The sequence below is a fragment of the Hyperolius riggenbachi genome, chromosome 7 (assembly GCF_040937935.1).
Source record: "Hyperolius riggenbachi isolate aHypRig1 chromosome 7, aHypRig1.pri, whole genome shotgun sequence".
Taxonomy (NCBI): Eukaryota; Metazoa; Chordata; class Amphibia; order Anura; family Hyperoliidae; genus Hyperolius; species Hyperolius riggenbachi.
Window position 1 is genome coordinate 191,151,880 of NC_090652.1, and position 19,436 is coordinate 191,171,315.

Consider the following 19,436-nt stretch of genomic DNA (forward strand, 5'->3'; position numbering starts at 1 on the left):
CTTGAGGATAGCATGATACTGAAGAAAATGACAGAATTTCTACCTAAAGTATCAACATCCAATAGGGGGCAAGAGATTATATTGCCTCATTCTGTAGTAAGGCCACTCACCCGAAGGAGAAACAGTGGCATAATTTAGATGTTAGATTTTTATTAATATAGCTGGAGAGAATGATGAATAATGACCTTGATTTCCTAAATTCCTTCAATTTCTCAGGAGTAAAAATTGGAGAAAGGGTGGCTAAAGCTTCAGTCACAAGATAAAATTATGTATATCAGAAGCTTATAAAAAGAGAGATCTGGAATCGCATAAGGAGATCACAGCCCATTCAGCTGGATCTATGGCAGCTTCCTGGGCCTATAGAGCTGGAGCTTCAGCATTGGAGATCTGTAGCGACCTGGAAGAATGTCAAGACATTCATCAGGCATTATCGACTGGATCTGATGTTCAGCGGGGGAACAATCTTTCGGGAGAAAGGATCTACAGGCTGTGGTCCTGCCTTAAAGTGAACCTAAAGCCGATAAAAAAAATGAGATTAACTCACCTGGGGCCTCCCTCAGCCCCCTGCAGCCGATCGGTGCCCTCGCAGCTCCGCTCCGATGTCCCAGGACCCGCCGGTGACCACTTCCGGTTTCGCCGTCACCGGCCGACAGGCATGGGAACGCGAGTGATTGTTCGCGTTCCCAGCCTGTATATCGCCCCCTATGCTGCTATTGCGGCCAGGAGGTCATTCACAAGAAGTATTGGACCAATCTGAGAATCAGTGTTTTACTGCAAAATTCAGAATATTGTGGAGTTTGTAGGCCAGTCACAAGACTCGGAAGTATTAGGCTAATCAGAGAATGCAGAAGTTTACCACATTGGGAAATCAGAAATGTGTATTACGCAGGGTACATCCGCAAAAAATGACAGATTATGCAAATATATTTTTAACAACTAACTTTTATTAACAAAATAACCAAAAATTATGCAAAAATCAGACATTTGTAAATTTAAAGTTCTGCAGAATTTTGCAGAAATTGGAAACACACTTGTTAGATTCAGAAAACAGCATTTCCAACCATACTAGTCCTCACATCAGAGGCCCATTAGGAAAGGTGTCTGAAATCGAATACCATTTGTAAGTCCTTTCAATATGTAGTCAGAGAAAATTTAAACTGTAGTTGAAAAAAAAATTGATTTGAGACACTGTTTTCCATATGTAAGCAGTTCAACAGACACAGCTGATGTCTTATGAGCGGGCACCTACTCTGTGGGACGAAATGGTCTGTGCAGACAATGGGGTATTCTAAAGGTTTTTTTTTTTAAATATATGGACAAAGGCCGTCCATTAAATATTCGCTTCATCAGCATGCTCTTGAGCCTGGGCATAGTTTGCATCATAGTCTGCTTAAATTTATTGTCTTATAAATATCTTAACTATCAGAGCATCAAACTGACACAAAGAGAAAAAGGAAAATAAAAAGTAGAAAAGAAACGAAAATGAATAGTATTAGGGGAAAAGTGCAACAGTCACTCTGATCCTGCCATACGCTAATAAAAGGACTAGAATATGGCTAGGTCACTTCCCATACATCTTGCTACAGGCCCTAATTATTCCATCGTACTGGAAATCAAAACTTGTAAAGGTTCATAGGAAGTTCTATGAAGTCATGAGATGTATCAGATATATTTTCCTCAATTCTTAAATAATTATTTTTCCTTGCAAAATTCAATAATTTCCTTTTAGTGGTATCCTCTGTACCAGAGCCAATCTCCTGATAAAACCCAAACAGCATTTTGAGTATGTTAATATTCTTACAAAGACCAAAATGTCTGTGGAGATCTTGTACCTCATTCCAAATACTTTCAGAATTATGCCTTCCTTTTTTTGAACTTTCCCGGAACCAGATACCATTGCATCACAAGCTTATTTTGAATTAACTGACAAGCAGGTATACTAGAGGACCAGAAGTTATCCAAAATGTTTTTGCAGGCGGAGTCATTAATTGGCCATTCCCCAGGGCTCGCAACCATTTGTTGAAAATAGGGGCTGCATACGTTTGATCAGATTTCTTGAGAAAACTGTAGAGCCAGGAAATTGCGTTAGGGGTACTTATCTTTCCAAAAACATATTTTCAAGTTCATTTAACCTCCCTATCGTTCAATTTCTGCAGGATTTCTGTGGAAAATGTGGTTCAATTAATTTTCGTGAAGTTTTTGCTTGCAACTTACTAAAATCCGTCAAGCAAGGGTCTAGTATCCATTTTGAGTATAATAAGTTTCAAAACAAGATTCATGTCAAAAAAGTAAATTAAAATTTCTAAAATAAACTTTTTAATCACAAATCAAAAAATCCTCCTCAAATATGGATGAAGAAATAAATCTACAGATGAAGAAATAAAATACCGTACAGTGTTTACCTAAAGCCTCTCTCTTGTGTGGTACAACAACTAAGGGCCAGTTCACACTCACACTTGCATGTCATTTACCGCTGTTTATGCAAAAGCAACATTTTGATCTTTATTTTTTCCACTGTCTGGAAGCAGCAGGGTCTGCTCGTTCTGAGGTCCATTAGTGCCGCACTCCTGTGTCCCCCTGTGGGATGAAAAATGCCGATCGCTGGGAATTGCTGCTGAAAATCGACAAATGCTTTTCTGCACAATTACAGAAAAGCATTTGGACAAGACTTTGGGCAGGTGATTGAGACATCTGCCTGAACCAGCCCTGAAGGTCCATACACACGCTGGTCTGAACTCTGAGTGGTGCACCATAACGACTGCCATGGCAGGGGTGGTCATTATGGTCAGACCAGCGTGACATCAGGCGCACAACGATTGCATGAAGGTCCGGTGTGTTCGATTTTTAGCAATGCCCGAGCACAACACAATAGCATTGTTCTCGCTGCTCCCACCACCAGAAACTTCTCCATTACACATGCTCATCGTTTCTCCGCTCCCCCCTGCATAGCAAAAGACGCATTGTGCGCAAAGGCTGGTGACACTTTTGTACAGTGTTGTTGTTCGTGCACTGTCACCTTTGGCTGATGACGTTCTGGGGGGGGGGGGGGGGTGAAGGGACGACAAGCGGATTTGACTTAGCGGTTTCCAGCGGGTGAAGAGGTGCCAAGAACAATGCCGTTGGGTCGTGCTTAGGCATAGCTAAAGGTCCGACATGCCAGATCTTTAGGGATAGTCATTGGGCCACTGTACACACTCTGGTCTGCTGCACAGCTCTTGGCCATGGTGGTCGTTCTAGTCCGTCACGGCCGAGTTTAGACCACTGTGGCAGTAAGTATCATTCCTCTGTACATTATACAGTATGGTATTAGATTCCAGAATTTTTCTGTAATGCTTCTGTACTGCCAGTAGGTGGTGCACATACACCATTATAACTCTTTCCAGGCCAGTTTTAAGTGTGGACGAAGCTAACTCACCTACACCATTTGTAGCAAGTTTTTTTAAGCCTAGTCCTTACCACCAGGGAGGTTAAATGATTGCCTGATTTCCCCAGATTTTTTTTTTACCCACCCATTATGCTATGTGCCTGCTCCCCCTCCCCCCCCCCCCCCCCCCCCCCAAAAAAAACTTTTTGTAATGGATCATTAAGTTTATGTACTCTCTCAAGCTTATTCCTTGATAATATCAGGTCCTGAAGGGTAGTCCACTCCCTCAATCCCAATCTAGACAGCCAAGTCTTATCATTAAATTGATCTATTCCTAGGCGCCGTATGGATGTGATTAGGGACACACCCCTGCTGCCCCTTTTAGGTTTTATATAATTGAGTGCAAGGAAGGTAGGTCTTATTAAAGGATGGAAGATATTTTTAGAGACTGTATATAGGATTCCAAATTTTAGAGACTGTATATAGGATTCCAAGAGGACAAGATATTATCAATCCAGCTTAGCTCTAAGGTGGTCCATATACTGGTACGATTGCATGATCTCCATGATAGCACCATGCTCAGCTGAACTGCTAAGAGATATCTGTATAAATCAGGTGCCGCCATCCCCCCTGAACATTTAACTTTAGTCAAAGTTCTGTAGCAAATGTGCACCTTTTTTATGCCATATAAACTGTTGGAACAGCTTATGACCATCTTTAAACCAGTAGTTTGGAATGGAAATTGGCAGATTCTGAAAGAGAAATAACAGTTTGGGCGTGATTATCATCTGGACGATAGTAGCCCTACCTGTACTATTGAAGCAATGTCGATCCCAGTTATTTAACCACTTCAGCCTACAGTGTTGTTCGCCTTATGCATCCGAGCAACTTTCACCTCCCATTCATTCGCCAGAATTTATCACTATTTATCACATTGAAATGATCTACCACCATTTAGGCTTTCTTTGGGTGGTACATTTTGCTAAGAATTATTTTATTCTAAATGCATTTTAACAGGAAGATTAAGAAAGAAATGGAAAAAAAATCATTATTTCTCATTTTGGCCATTATAGTTTGAAATGAATACATGCTACCTTAATTAAAACTCATGTATTTTATTTGCCCATTTGTCCCGGTTATTACACCATTTAAATTATTTCCCTATCACAATTCATGGCGCCAATATTTTATTTGGAAATAAAAGTGCATTTTTTCAATTTGCGTCCATGCCCCTGCTACATATAAGGAAAAAAGCCATTTTTATTAAGGCTTCGAAGTCTTTTTAAGTCAATTTGTTTTAACGTAAGCCTATTGGTTCATATAAAGTCTATGAATACGTTCTATCAAGGTCTCTCCAAAGCCAAATTCCTGCATAGCCATATAAAGAAAATCCCTAGAGACCCTGTTGAAGGCTTTTTCGGCATCTAGACTTAACAAAACCGCCTCTGTTTGGCAAGCCTGACACCTACAGTTGTGTTCAAAATTATTTAACCCCCACTGAAATTGAGTGTTTTGGCCAGTTTGACATTGATTTTGATCATATCAGTCATCTTGTTTACAATTAAATCAAAGAGGCACTTGTAAGTCAGACAAATATAACATAACATTTATAATGAAATAGCCACACATGTATTTTCTGTGCTCACAACATTATCAATTTTTTATTCAACCCCCAAGTGACATTCATTCTTAGTACTTAGTACAACATCCTTTTCCAGTTATAACAGCTCTTAAACGTGAAGCATAGCTTGACACAGGTGTCTTGCAGCGATCTACGGGTATCTTAGCCCATTCTTCATGGGCAAAAGCCTCTAGTTCAGTCACATTCTTAGGCTTGCGCGCTGCAACTGCTTTCTTTAACCAGTTCGGCCTATCTGGACTGACGGACTGCATCAAATTTTCATCCAATAACCCCTGGCACTGAAAAGAATTCATGGTACCTTGCACACGCTGAAGCTTCCCTGTACCTGCAGGAGCAAAACAGCCCCAATGCATGATTGACCCCCCCCTCCTCCCCCCCACCATGCTTCACAGTAGGCAAGGTGTTCTTTTCTTCATAGGCCTTGTTTTTCCTCCTCCAAACATGGCGTTCATGGGCCCAAACAGTACAAATTTTGTTTCATCAGTCCACAGAACACTATCACAAAACTTTTGTGGTTTGTCCTCATGACTTTTGGCATACTGCAGTCGACTTTTCTTATTGTTTGGAGACAGCAAGGGGTGCCCCTTTGAGTTTTGGCATAGATGCCTTCATTACGCAGTGTGCGCCTTCTTGTCTGAGCTGAAACTTCAGTACCCGCATCTGACAAATCTTTTTTCAGTTCCTCAGCAGTCACACGGACTTTTCTCCACTTTGCGCTTCAGGTAGCGCACAGCAGTCGAAGTCAGCATCTTCTTTCTGCCACGACCAGGTAGCGTTTCAACAGTGTCCCTTGCCTTGAATTTGCGAATGATGCTTGATATGGTGTCTCTTGGTATGGTTAACATTTTTGCAATCTTCTTATAGCCATTGCCCTTCCTGTGAAGAGAAATCACCTTTTCTCTAGTCTTCCTGGACCATTCTCTTGACTTCATCATGTTTGTAAACACACCAGTAAATGTCTAGAATGAGATGAGTATCAGTCATTTTAAATCTGCCTAATTGGTGCTTATTATGCTTCATTGCTGCTCGTTAACATCCACAGGTGTTTTCAATACCTGATGGAAAACACTTGAATGAACCTCTGTTCTTAAGAGTGGTAGTCTTTAACCCTCCTGGCGGTATGAAAAATTCCGCAAGGAGGCAGCGCGGCAGGTTTTTTTTTTTGTTGTTTTTTTTAAATCATGTAGCGAGCCCAGGGCTCGCTACATGATAGCCGCTGCTCAGCGGCATCCACCCGCCCTCTTCGATCGCCTTCGGCGATCTCCTATCAGGAAATCCCGTTCAAAGAATGGGATTTCCTGGAGGGCTTCCCCTGTCGCCATGGCGACGGGGCGGGATGACGTCCGCGACGTGACGTCATTGGGAGTCCCGATCCACCCCTCGGCGCTGCCTGGCACTGATTGGCCAGGAAGCGCTCGGGGTCTGGGGGGGGGGGGGGTTTACCGCCAGGAAGGTTAAGGGGTTGAATAAATGAAGAAATCACACAAAAAACATTTAATACTGTATTACAAAAACAATTGATGTCATTTTAGTTGCATTTGGTTCTTTAAAAAGTCCTTGTAAGATTTCATTCTGAACACAATTACAAATGTACACTAAATTCTCTATAAACCCTTTACAGCAATGGGGGTTGAATAATTTTGAACACAACTGTATAAATAAAACTTCAGATAGAGTAAATATAGTCCCGAGATTGTTTTCCTTTTGGAAACCCGCCTGTTGCCCTCCTAATATTTTTCTCATAATACCGTCCATTCTACAGTAGCTACAATGGTCTTAGAATATATGTTTACATCGATATTGATATTGGAGATTGCACGATGACCTTCACAAGCGGTCCGTCGTTTGCCCTACTTATGGATCAGGGAAATAGCTGCTGTATTCGTGAGTTGAGAGAAAGTGGTGGGCATCTGAGTATCGTTCGTCAATGCACAGAAAGGCTCTGCCGAAACAGATGAAAAAGCTTTATAAAATCCTGCTGAGAACCCATCAGGCCCAGGGCTTTTATTGTTCGTCAAACCAGAAACTATGCTGAGAAATTCTTGTCGCTCTATAGGAGCGTCTAAAATCAATCAACCTATCCTCAACCTCAATTTTTGGATGATTTGCCTATTTTATAAAATCATAAATGCAATCTTCAGAAAGAGAGGTATCTCTGGCGTATAGCTTACGGTACCTTAAAAAACAAACAAGCGTTGGCTATGTCCTGAGTGCTATGTGCCCAGGAGCCATCCGTCTTTAAGACTTTTTCAATACATTTTTCAGCTCTATCTCTATGAAGCTGTTCAGCTAGAAATCCTCCTGGTGTATTAATTCCAATCATATAGGAATTTTGAGACTTTTTCTGTGTAAACGGTGACATGTTCGATCTAAGAGGTCATTTAACTCTTCCCTCAGCCTGCTAAGCTGACTGTAGGCTTTATTGGAGCTAAACCTTATGTGCATAGCTTCAAGTGTTTTTTTTATAGTATCTAGTAAATTTTGTATTTTACTTATAAATCAAAATACATTCTAGAGTGTCCCATAAAGTTGATTCGCTCACATCAGGGGATCTATTTTTTTTTTATATATAGAAATTTTTAATAGAGCTTTCAATTTCTATCAAAACAGCTGGGTCGTTAAGTAAATCATTGTTAAAGGAACACTATCAATACCCAAGTGTTCTAAAATGACAATGTACAAATAATGTCAAACTACCTGTGTAAACATTTTTCTACTTTTCATGTTAAATATCAAAGCCAAAAGCTTTAATTCATTGTGTGTAGGATTTAGTTCTATTGGAACAAATCATTCACAAAAGGGGTGTCTGCCTTAATGCACAGCCAGTGTGTTTTTTTGCATATCCGACTACAGAGTATTTTTCTCTGAAAGCAAAAAAAGTATTAAAAACTGTGGTGTCAGGTTTCACACAATTACAAATGTTTATAACAAGTTAAATTTGCTCTGCTCTCCTTTAGTGATGTGGCGAACTGTTCGCCAAACTGTTTGCAGCTAACAGGCCATGGGGAATGACATTGGGGTCATCTCCGCATTCGTCATTGTGATGTTGTATATAATACAGAAGTCATATTTTTTAATTGTGTGTGTGTGTGTGTGTGTGTGTGTGTCTGTTGGAGACAGTCTGGAAGCTCCAGCCTGAGCCCCCTCTAGCTCCAGTCCATGCTTGACTGACCTAAATGCCCCTGGGGCCCTCAGGCTGAGGCTCTTGCACGTTACCTTAATCTGACATTTGGCAAGCTTCATGTCAGTGTAGAAATTCATTACAAAAATGCAAACGGCATAGTACAGTAAAGCATGCTAAAGACGAAAACCTAAGCAATAAAAGGGGGGGGGGGGCAGTGCAAAATATAAGGTGTGTAAAACAAAATAGGAAGATCTGAGTATTTGTAAATGACACACTGCTCAGAACACAAACAGCTAGACTTCTGTAGACCTTTCCTTCACCACCACCAAAATGAGCATGGTATGGCGGGCATGACATGCGGGGCCCTCTTCATGTGCGGGGCCTGGGGCGATCGCCCCACTTGCCACCCCCAAAGGCCGCCTCTGCCACTGGGACATGTCTCTCCCAGCTTCTACTGCTGAGTCCTGATCTCACTATGTTGTCCTGTCCTCAGGCTGGGAGCACACTTGTCTGTTTCTGTGTTTATTGTACAGGGAAACTGTAAGAACCAAAGTTAATCAATTGGATAGTGCACACTTGAATGTATTTTCCCCATGCATATAAAAACTGACAACAGTGAAGCACTGGAAACATTTTCTTTATCAATTACATTTGCTTCTGTGATAAAACCTGCATGTTTTCACACATACAGACACACATGGTGCGCACAGAAAACTGAAATAAGAGTGTGCTCCTAGCCTCAACTTCTTATTACACTCACGGTGTCATCCTTTAATGGAGCAGAACTGGCTCTGCAGATTCCTCCTGCGGCATCACTACAGCACAGGGCATTTGGGGAGGTTGTGAAGAGGCTGAGGGATTTGGCGCTGTGCCACTGCTGTACACAAGACCCTGCTGTGCACTGAATAGGGATTGTCTACAAAACTTTGATTCCTTAAAAGTGGCTGCAGGTGCAGTTATTAGGACAGTTGTGCAGAGAGCAGAAAGCTTTTCCTCTCCGCAACCTTAGTTGTCAGTCTCTCAGGATGGGAATTTATTTTTTTATTATTTTTTTTTAAGCTGTGTGGTATAAAACACCTCTGGACAGCTACAAACAAAACCTTCTGCGTAGGGAGAGTCTAAAAATCCAAACTCTGAATGATTATTTGTCAGTGGCTGAGCAGATGCAGTCATTAGAACAATTGTGAAGAGAGCAGAAAGCTTTTTTTTTTTCCTCCAGACCCAAACACAAGTCTTTCAGGACAGCGAAAATATGTTTTTCCCTGACAGTAATTTACTGTGCTCCAAGCCACCGCCTGGACTGCCTATGTGGTTAGCCGCCTCTGCATTTTCCATGGTCTTGATCTAACACTGTGACATCTAAATAGTTCTCAAACTGCATAATATAGCTAAAGGCGGCCATCTGCAAACGTATAGCCATGTTTAGTAGTAGTAATCTGTTCTGAGAACTATTTAGATGTCACATTAACCACTTCACCCCAAGGCGGTTTTTACCTTAACGGACGAGTGATTTTCACCTTTCAGTGCTCATCCCTTTCATTTGCCAATAGCTTAATCACTACTAATCACAATGGAATTATATATATCTTGTGTTTTTCACCAACAAATTGGGCTTTTTGGGGTTGATATTTGTTTTCAGTAATTACTTTATTTTCTATGCATTTTAAAGGGAAATGCAAGGAAAAAATTCACTTTCTCCAATTTCATCCCCTATGTTTTTACTATTAAAAACTGCTACTGTACATAAAACCCACACATTGTATCTGCCCATTTGTCCTGGTTATCACAAGATTTTAATTATGTCCCTAGTACAAAGTATGGTGACAATATATCATTTCGAAATAAAGGTGTACTTTTTTTTCTTCACAATTTTCACGTGCACGGGGATGCACGTGCACCTGCGGGAGCGTGCACAGCTGCAGCAGCACTGTCTGACTTCTAAAAATGTCCTGGAGCCATTAAGAGGCTCTAGCAGGACGTTTTTATAAGTCAGGTTGTCATAAAGGGGTCAAAATGTTATAATATCACAGGCATGGCAGATTTAACTACTTGTTGCACGCCGTGCAGTATATTGACGGCCCTGCAAAGTTTACAGGATGCACCAGGGCGGTGAATACAAGTCTGCAGCGGCGTGCAGCCGACGCTCGCTCCCGTTCACGCATGCTTACCACCGCTTAGTATGGAGGTTAATGAATGGAACCGCAGTTCCCATTCATAGATCTAAGTCCCCGATTCACTGAATACTGGCGTCTACGAGACGCTGGCATTCATTGTATCTTCCTGTTGGTACACTGCCACTCATTACTTCCGATTCGCTTGCTTTCGTACGTGAATCGGAAATAATGACTGAGGACATCTTGTGGCCAAATAGTAAATTAAACCAAAATTCATTTTTATTTAATAAAAATCCCCACACTGCCTTTTATAGTTAACTATTTCCTTCCCACACCCTCCCATAGTACTCAAACTTTTTTTTTATATATATATACTGTAGGGGGGAAAAATGTACATAAAAAAAATATATAAGTAGTTACCTTAGGGACAGAACTTTTTTTAAATTTATGTCAAGGCGGTATATTACTATTCATTTTTAATTTGTGAGCTTGTAATTAGTGATGGACTCAAAACTAAAAAAAAATGCACCTTTATTTCCAAAAAAAATATTGGCGCCATACATTGTACTAGGGACATTTTTTAAACGTTACAATAACCAGGACAAATGGGCAAATAATGTGTGGCTTTTATCCACAGTAGAACGATTTATTTTAACATTATAATGGCCAAAACCTGAGCAATAATGCATTTTTTTCATTTCTTTTTTCTTATCATACATGTTAAAATGCATTTAGGATAAAATAATTACCATACTGTACCTCCCAAAGAAAGCCTAATTGGTGGCGAGAAAAACAAGATATAGATCTTTACGCTGTGATAAGTATTAAGTTATTGGCGAAAGAAGCGGAGGAGCGCTGACAGGTGAAAATTGCTCTGGTCCACAAGGGGAAAAAACACTCAGTCATCAAGTGGTTAACCAAAAGATAGATCCATCTCTAATCAAAATCTGATCAGAGTGGGATCTATTACTGAAAAACACTGCAAATACATTTTTAACATGTAAAAGGAGGAGAGACAAGGCTGGCACTGCGATTGAAGGTTTATTAGCAAAAATTGTAAAAATCCCTTGGAGTCAACACAGTAGCGTCCCTACCATAGGGCGGCAGGGGGCGCCCCGCACCGGGTGTCGGGCGCCCCAGGGGGTGTCATCAGGCCTCCCACAGAGGCCTGTGTAATGTGCAGGACAGGAGGGGGAAGCAGCACGGAAAGGAGGGGTGGCGGGGAAAGCGGCGGGGAGGGGGGCCGGACCCCCCACCTCCCTCACCTGGGTCCCCTCCTTCTGGCGCTTCCCCCTCCTAATTGGCAGCAGCGGGCAGCAGCGGGCAAGAGGACTTACTCACCTCCTTCCTGCGTTCCAGGCGAAGGCAAATAGCGTCATCGTCACGTGACGCTGGTCTCCGCCTTCTCCACCGCTCACTGTGCTTCCTGATTGGCGGAAGCACAGTGAGCAACAGAGAAGTCGGAGACCAGCGTCGCGTGAGGATGACGCTATGCGCCGCTGCTATCGCCAGGAGCAGGTGAGTGAGTCTTCTTCGCCACTCCTGCCCGCTGCTGCTAATTAGGAGGGGGAAGCGCCAGAAGGAGGGGACCCAGGTGAGGGAGGTGGGGGGTCCCTCCCCGCCACCCCTCCTTCCAGGCTTTCCTCACACTGGGGGCAACTAAACTAGCTATTCTGGGGGCAATTATACTAGCTATTCTGGGGGCAATTATACTAGCTATTCTGGGGGCAGCTATACTAGCTATTCTGGGGGCAACTGTACTGGCTATACTGGGGGCAACTAAACTAGCTATACTGGGGGCAACTAAACTAGCTATACTGGGGGGCAGCTATACTGGGGGCAACTAAACTAGCTATACTGGGGGCAGCTAAACTAGCTATACTGGGGGGCAGCTATACTGGGGGCAGCTATACTAGCTATACTGGGGGCAACTAAACTAGCTATACTGGGGGCAGCTATACTAGCTATACTGGGGGCAGCTATACTAGCTATACTGGGGGCAGCTATACTAGCTATACTGGGGGCAGCTATACTAGCTATACTGGGGGCAGCTATACTGGGGGCAGCTATACTGGGGGCAACTATACTAGCTATACTGGGGGCAGCTATACTAGCTATACTGGGGGCAGCTATACTGGGGGCAGATATACTAGCTATACTGGGGGCAGCTATACAGGGGGCAAATATACTAGCTATACAGGGGGCAAATATACTAGCTATACAGGGGGCAACTATACTAGCTATACTGGGGGCAACTATTGACGATTGAAGTGTTTTGTGGACAGGTCTGCCACACGATTGCATGTATTTTCTGGTCAAATCTGCTACATGATTGCATGTATTTTCTGGGCAAATCTGCCGACATGATTGCATGTATTTTCTGGGCAAATCTGCCGACATGATTGCATGTATTTTCTGGGCAAATCTCCCGACTTGATTGCATGTATTTTCTGGGCAAATCTGCCGACATGATTGAACGTATTCTCTGGGCTAATCTGCACACATTACGTGTATTTTCTTCAAAAAACCTGCACAATTATGTGAATTTTCTGGGGAAAGGGTCACCAAAACTTGGGTCCACTGTCTTTGCATTGCACTTTTAAAGGGAACCCGAGGTGAGAATAATATTGAGGCTGCCATATTTATCTCCTTTTAAGCAATACCGGTTGCCTGGCTGCCGTGCTGGTCCTCTGCCTCTAATTCTTTCAACCACAGACCCTGAACAAGCATGCTTGTTTCTGGTGTGATTCAGTTCACTACTGCAGCCAAATAGATCAGCAGGGCAACTAGTATTGTTTAAAAGGAAATAAATATGGCAGCCTCCATATCACTCTCACCCGGGTTCACGTCAAATTACAGTTAGCTCCGTCCTCATCCGGTCATGGCCACGCCCATTTTTGCCAATGTTATAGCGCCACCTATTTTTTGCCCCTTTACTTTTTTTTTGGGGGGGGGGGGTGTCTTATAATACCCAGCACCGGGTGTCAAATGCCCTAGGTACGCCACTGAGTCAACAGGTACAGGTTCACGCTATATGAGTGGCTAAGTGGGCGCCAGGTCAGGATCCCCCTGCAGACGTCCATTTCGCGCCACTGACGCTTGCTCCCTTTGCGGTGAAACTTCTGCAGGGAGATCCCGACCTGCCCCCCACTTAGCCGCTTATAGCGTGAACCTGTACCTGTTGACTGTAAGGGATTTTACATTTGTTGAAATATACCTTTAATAGCAGTGTAGCAATGCCAGCCTTGCCTCTCCTCCTTTTACAATACAACTGCTCCCAATACATGGACTTGAACACCCCATTTAAAGGGACCAGCTTCCTTACAGCCAGATTGTCTTTACTGGCAAGTCCAGTCCCCTGCTGCAGTGTTTTTGAGTGCTGTAACTTTGCTGTTCTTCTCAACTGACACATTTTTAATATGTTCCACCTAGAAATCTATTAACATCTATGGAGCCGCAGCACTTCAGGGCCAACTGCTGCGCCAGAGTCTTGGCAGTGGAGGGCAGACTCACCAGTCTGCTGCCATGCTCTTCTAATGTCCTGTCTCCATCCTCGATGACAGTTTATAACACTATGACTTTGAGGCATTTTTCGTTACTTGACAACATAGTGGGAGGTCACTGGGTACAGGCGCCACAGCGAATATGGAGACAGGACGCAGGAGGAGTACTCCAGCATACAGGTAAGTGCGTGCTCAGTGGCCAAGACACTGCACGGGCCCTGGTGAGCATATTTTGGATGGAATGAGGGCCTGGGGGGGTCCAACATCTGTTTAGTTATCTCTGCACACCCTACCTCCCCTTTTTAACCAGGATCTTTACATCTGAAGTAATTGATAGTTTTGATTGTGGAAGTTGATCGAAAATTATAATCTGGTGGCCATGTTGCATCATTTATCTCTTGCAGATTCAATCCTAATGATCTAATCTGCTAGGAAGATCGACAAGTGTATGGACACCTTTAATTACCCCATTTGGTTCTCTGGTTTGCCCAAATCAGTGTGTCTGACAGACTTTCGCTAGCCAAACACTGTCATCCACATCAACATCTGTCAAATGAGCATGTAGACTAACAAAACGACAAACATTAGAACTGTAAAGGTGGTCATACATCAGGCAACTTGGCGGCCGATCGACCATCCAATTCGATTATCATAAGTGATGAAAATCGTTGTCGCTGAGAGCATGCCCAATCAATGGTGTGACCAATTTCGGGCCGATATTGGTCGCATGAATAGATTGGGTGTGCTGCAAGATATAGGACTTACATGCTTGATCGGGTGCACGGCGCTAACGGCATGCAGTATCAAGAAGAAAGCGACACAACCCCCGGCAATGTGCCCCAGACGTGAATACTTTACCTCTCTGTGTCTGCCATTGGCTCCATGCTCTGTCCACATGCACGCGGTTGCCGGCATATACGTGGGCGCTTGCGACGTCACACATGCTCCCACATTAAGCCAGCAGCCATTTGTGGCGCATGTATGTGCACGGAGCCGGCTGCGGACATTGTCAGGTAAAGTATTCATGCATGGTGTGGGGGGTACATTTTGCACTAGGAGGGACAGCGTGGGAGGCGACGGTTGTGGCGTCACAAGGACAATTCCTGAGAGATTTTATGCTGAAATTGGGAATTGGCCTGCGGTGTACAGGCAGGCAACCGATCTTCCTCTGATCAGACTCAATCATAGAGAAATCGGTCTCTTGGTCGATCTGCCCATACACCATCTGATTTATAGGCACCTTAATTGTTGAGATCATAAAGCCATTGCTTCTTACGCTTAATAATCTGTGTGATACAGTAGACTTTTAGCACCACCACATCTGTTCATGATCCAATAAAAACACGTTTAAGAGAATTGCAGGCCACGCATTCAGCATTGCTCTTTAAAGCATTTGTGGTGTTGTTCAGAAATGTTTCAGTGCTAAACTCCGCTAGTCTTCTTACATTTCCGACAGGTTCCTGCATGCAGCGTCTTTGGGGAGATGGCGCTGTGATTCTCATTCTATTGACAGGAATCACAAGAGCAAATCCCGCTGAATCATGTTCGAAGACCCTAACATGATTGCGGGGCAAGTGGCGGGAAGCGCAGAGTGTGAACTAGCCCTTTGACAGTTATTTAACTCAAATGTTAACTGAACCAACCAGGGGGATGTTCTGCTTGATGGGGTCATTTAAAATAGGCTAGGTATATCTAATGTACAAGTTTGTTAACAGAATTAAGGGTACAACTAAAACTATGAATTAACTTTAAAGAGACTCCGTAACAAAAATTTCAGCAGTATTTCTCCTATCCTACAAGTTCCTAAGGCTGTTCCATTGTGCTCTGGCTTACTGCAGCACTTTCTACTTGCACCATCTCTGTAATAAATCAACTTATCTTTCCCCTGTCGGATTTGTCGGCTGTGTCTGGAAGGCTGCCAACTCTTCAGTAATGTGAATAAGTTAATTCCTTCCAAGCCCCTCCAGTGCTCCTGTGCGGATTATTCTTCACAGACAATGGCCTCAATTCACTAAGATCATGCTGGAGATAATAAGGCAAGAGAAAACTTACCTCCACACAGTAATATCTTATCTCTTCATTCCTTACGTTACCTCTTCTGTAGTTAATTTACCTCCTGTGTAGTTAAGTTACCTCCACTGTAGTTATTTTCACACGCAGTTAATGAACAGCCTGTCTTTAACTCTGAAGTTATTTTAAGGATTAAAGAGTTAACTTAAAGACAGAAGAGTTAACTTTAGGTTTGCCTGAGGTAAAATGTTCCCTGAATACTACATGCCTTATCACCATGGTAACAACTCTAGAAGAGTTATTAAAGACAGGATATAAGCTTAAGCAGGCCATACACTGGCTCGATTCACGGCCGTTTCGACAGCAGATCCGATCCTGGGATCGGATCTGCTGCCAATCGCTTGCGCTAAACGCACCCGCCGATCCGATTCCCTCCCGAAATCGGATCGGACCGTCGATCGCGCCGTGCGGGAAATTACCCTCGATCGCCCGGCGGTAGGAGCGCGTCGCTTGCGGCGTACGATTCGGGCCCGATCCGAGCATGTATACATTACCTGAAGCTGGCTCCGGGGTCCTCTTCTCCTCGCTGCACCGCATTTCCGCATACGCTTATACTTCCTGTGTCACTCCGGTGACCAGGAAGTTGAAATAGAGGGCGCTCTATTTGAACTTCCTGGTCACGGAGTAACACAGGAAGCGCCGGGATGGAGCAAGAACAGCGGTGCGGTGCAGTGCGGAGAAGATGCCCGGGAGCCAGCCTCAGGTAATGTATACGGGGGGGGGGACAGGCGGCAGGAGCAGCTGAACAGATTGTGATCGGTTTCAGGCTGAAATCGATTCACAATCTGTTTGCAGTAAAGGCAGCCATACGATCCCTATCTGATCAGATTCGATCAGATAGGGATCTGTCAGCTGGTCGATCTAATGGCACATCGACCAGTGTATGGCCACCTTTAGTGAATTGAGGCCATTGTCCCTTGCTCTCACTGTCAGCTTGTCTGCTATCTGTGAGGTTGATAAACACAGACTGATAAACTGAACAAAGAATAGCTGGCTGAGGAGGAAGCTGCCTGGCAGGCTAACAGGACTCCAGGCTCTAACACAGCTTGTCATGCTTCATTGACACAGAGCTCTTTCAAAACTTGCACATAACCTCTGGAGACTGAATTCAATGTGTAACTCACTGAATTCTCTGTGTACTCACTGTGTATTAACTGAGTTCACTGCTCTGCTGATGTACTTCCTGTTTTGGTGGCCTTCTTTTCTGTTTATAAAACAGTTTTTTCCCCTCTTTATTGCAGCGGAGAGCAGCAAAAATATTACAGAGGGGGCTAGGAGATGACCCCAAACAGGCAGGGATGTTTGTTTATACTTCATTTTGTGAATACAGATTCTCTTTAAAGCAAACCTGAACTGAAGAGTAAAATCAAAATAAACATACACACATCATCTCTGGGTGGTAATGGAAAGATGTGGCCTTGATCTTAAATTTAAGTCACACTGCTTTACCAGAACACATATGCTCGAATCTGAACTGGTGGTGCACTGTCAAAGGTCTTTTTTTTTTTTTTGTAAAACAATTTTTTTATTTTGAATTTTACAAGACAATACATACAATAACAATTACAGTTACAATAACCCCTCCCGCCCCTCCCCCCTCGTTGGTTCCAGTTAAAATAGTATCAATGTCCACTGTACATAGATCTAAGCTCAGAGAAGCAGTTGGCACCGGAGTATAAAATGGAAAAAAAGACATATGTGCAGTTAGGGTAATGGATTCCAGATCACACTTGTATAACGTACAACATTACATATCAATTACAAAGTGCATATCATACTCATGCAGTGTATTATATTACATATCAAGTTTAAATTTGGACAGCCATTTGGTCCATAGCTTGTAAAATTTCTTTTGTGAGCCTCTATTAACATACACTCCTTTATAAATTGGTAAGTCATTATTAACAGATTTGGTTAACGCTCCTAAGGTAGGGGGGTCAGGAGATTTCCAGCTAATAGCAATCTGCCGTCTAGCATAAAATAGGAGGATTCTAGCCAATAGCAGTTTTTTTTCCGAGAGAGTTTTGATGTCAAAAATAATAAGCAGCATGCTTTTAGCTGTAAAGGGGATAAATGGGCTCACTATTTCAAAGAGTAGAGCATGGACATTTTCCCAGTAGTGTGAAATCTTGGGGCATGACCAGAAGATGTGTATGAAGTGAGCGTTGGAGGCCTTGCATCTCCAGCAACTGTCCTGACAATCGGGGCTAATTTTAGAGAGCTTGTATGGAGTGTGATACACTTGGTATAGGTACTTAAGCGCCGACAATTTATGTCGAGCGGCTATCGGGGTGGAGATGAACGTGGATACCGAGTTATTCCATTCGCTATCTGTAAGATCAGGCAGCTCTTTCTTCCACATCAGGAAGGGTTTGGTTTTACATTGGTTATTGGTACTGATAAGCGTGTTATAGATAGTAGAGATAAGACCTGTCTGGTTAGTATGGGATAGGATATTCTCGATAGGGTGAGATTGCATAATCAATTTAGGCGAGGTAAATTGAGAATGGAACGAATTTGGAGGTATCGAAAGTACATTGAGTTGGGAAGGGAGAATTGCTGTTTAAGGGTGTTAAATTGTTTGATCTCATTGCCTTCCACTAGATCCCTCAATTTCGTTATACCTTTATTAGCCCAAATCGAGGGGTCAGGTATAGTGAGAAATTCAGTTAGCTTGGCATTGTTCCATAACGGGGTAACTGGTGACCACTGACCTTTGGTGGAGATGAATTGTCTAATCTCTTCCCATATTTGGACTGTAGTGATCATGGGTAAATTGAGGTTTGGGCTGGCTTTGGGTCCCCTGAAGGGTAGACTAGCTAAAGCTAGGGTTGAGCCTATAATCGTTGCTTCCAATGCTGAAGCCGGATTATAGGCGGACTGCTCAAACCACCAATAAACGGTCGGAAGTATAGCGGCCCAATAGTAGAATTTCATTTTGGGCAGGGCGGGCCCCCCCTGGTCAATCGGGAGTTGTAGGTTAGACAAAGCAACACGAGGAGATGAGGTATTCCATATGAATGAGGAGAACATAGAGTCGAGTGTCGTAAACAGCTTAGCTGGCAATTTGGTGGGAGTGTGTCTAAAGACATATGTAAATTTTGGAAGGATACACATTTTGATCAAATTGACACGGCCAATGAGTGATAGTGGGAGAGTAGCCCATGCTCTTAGTTTATCCCTAACCTGTGTGAGTAGGGGTTCAATATTTAGAGTGTAAAAATCTCTTATAGTGGTTGTAAGTTTAATTCCAAGATATTTTATTTGGGATACTACTTGTAGCGACGTATTGTGAGTGGAGTTTATGGGAAGGGAGTCTAGCGGTAAAAGGAGGGATTTATGCCAGTTGATGACTAAGCCCGAGTAGGAGCCAAAAGATTCTATGGTTGCTAGAGCTGATGTTAGGGATGCATGGGGGTCCGCCAGATATAATAAAAGATCGTCCGCATATAGCGAGACTTTTTCTTCGAGGGGGCCTACCCTTAAACCCACAACATCAGTTTGCAGGCGGAGCATTGCTGCCAGTGGCTCCATGGCTAAGGCAAACAGGGCTGGGGATAAGGGGCAACCCTGGCGAGTGCCTCGTTCAAGAGGGAAAAAGGAAGAGACTTGGTTCCCG

At 43.3% G+C, this 19,436-nt stretch overlaps 2 protein-coding genes across 2 annotated transcripts in view; both read left to right on the plus strand.

The window, feature by feature from the left end:
- Nucleotides 1-19,436, plus strand: part of HSPD1 (heat shock protein family D (Hsp60) member 1) — a 715,033-nt gene that overhangs the window by 154,084 nt on the left and 541,513 nt on the right. The window lies entirely within an intron of this gene.
- MOB4 (MOB family member 4, phocein) overlaps nucleotides 1-19,436 on the plus strand; it is a 210,684-nt gene that overhangs the window by 128,447 nt on the left and 62,801 nt on the right. Inside the window, exon 5 of the mRNA XM_068246917.1 lies at nucleotides 11,265-11,283. Coding sequence (XP_068103018.1) covers nucleotides 11,265-11,283 — 19 coding nt within the window. The remainder of the gene's footprint in view (nucleotides 1-11,264; nucleotides 11,284-19,436) is intronic.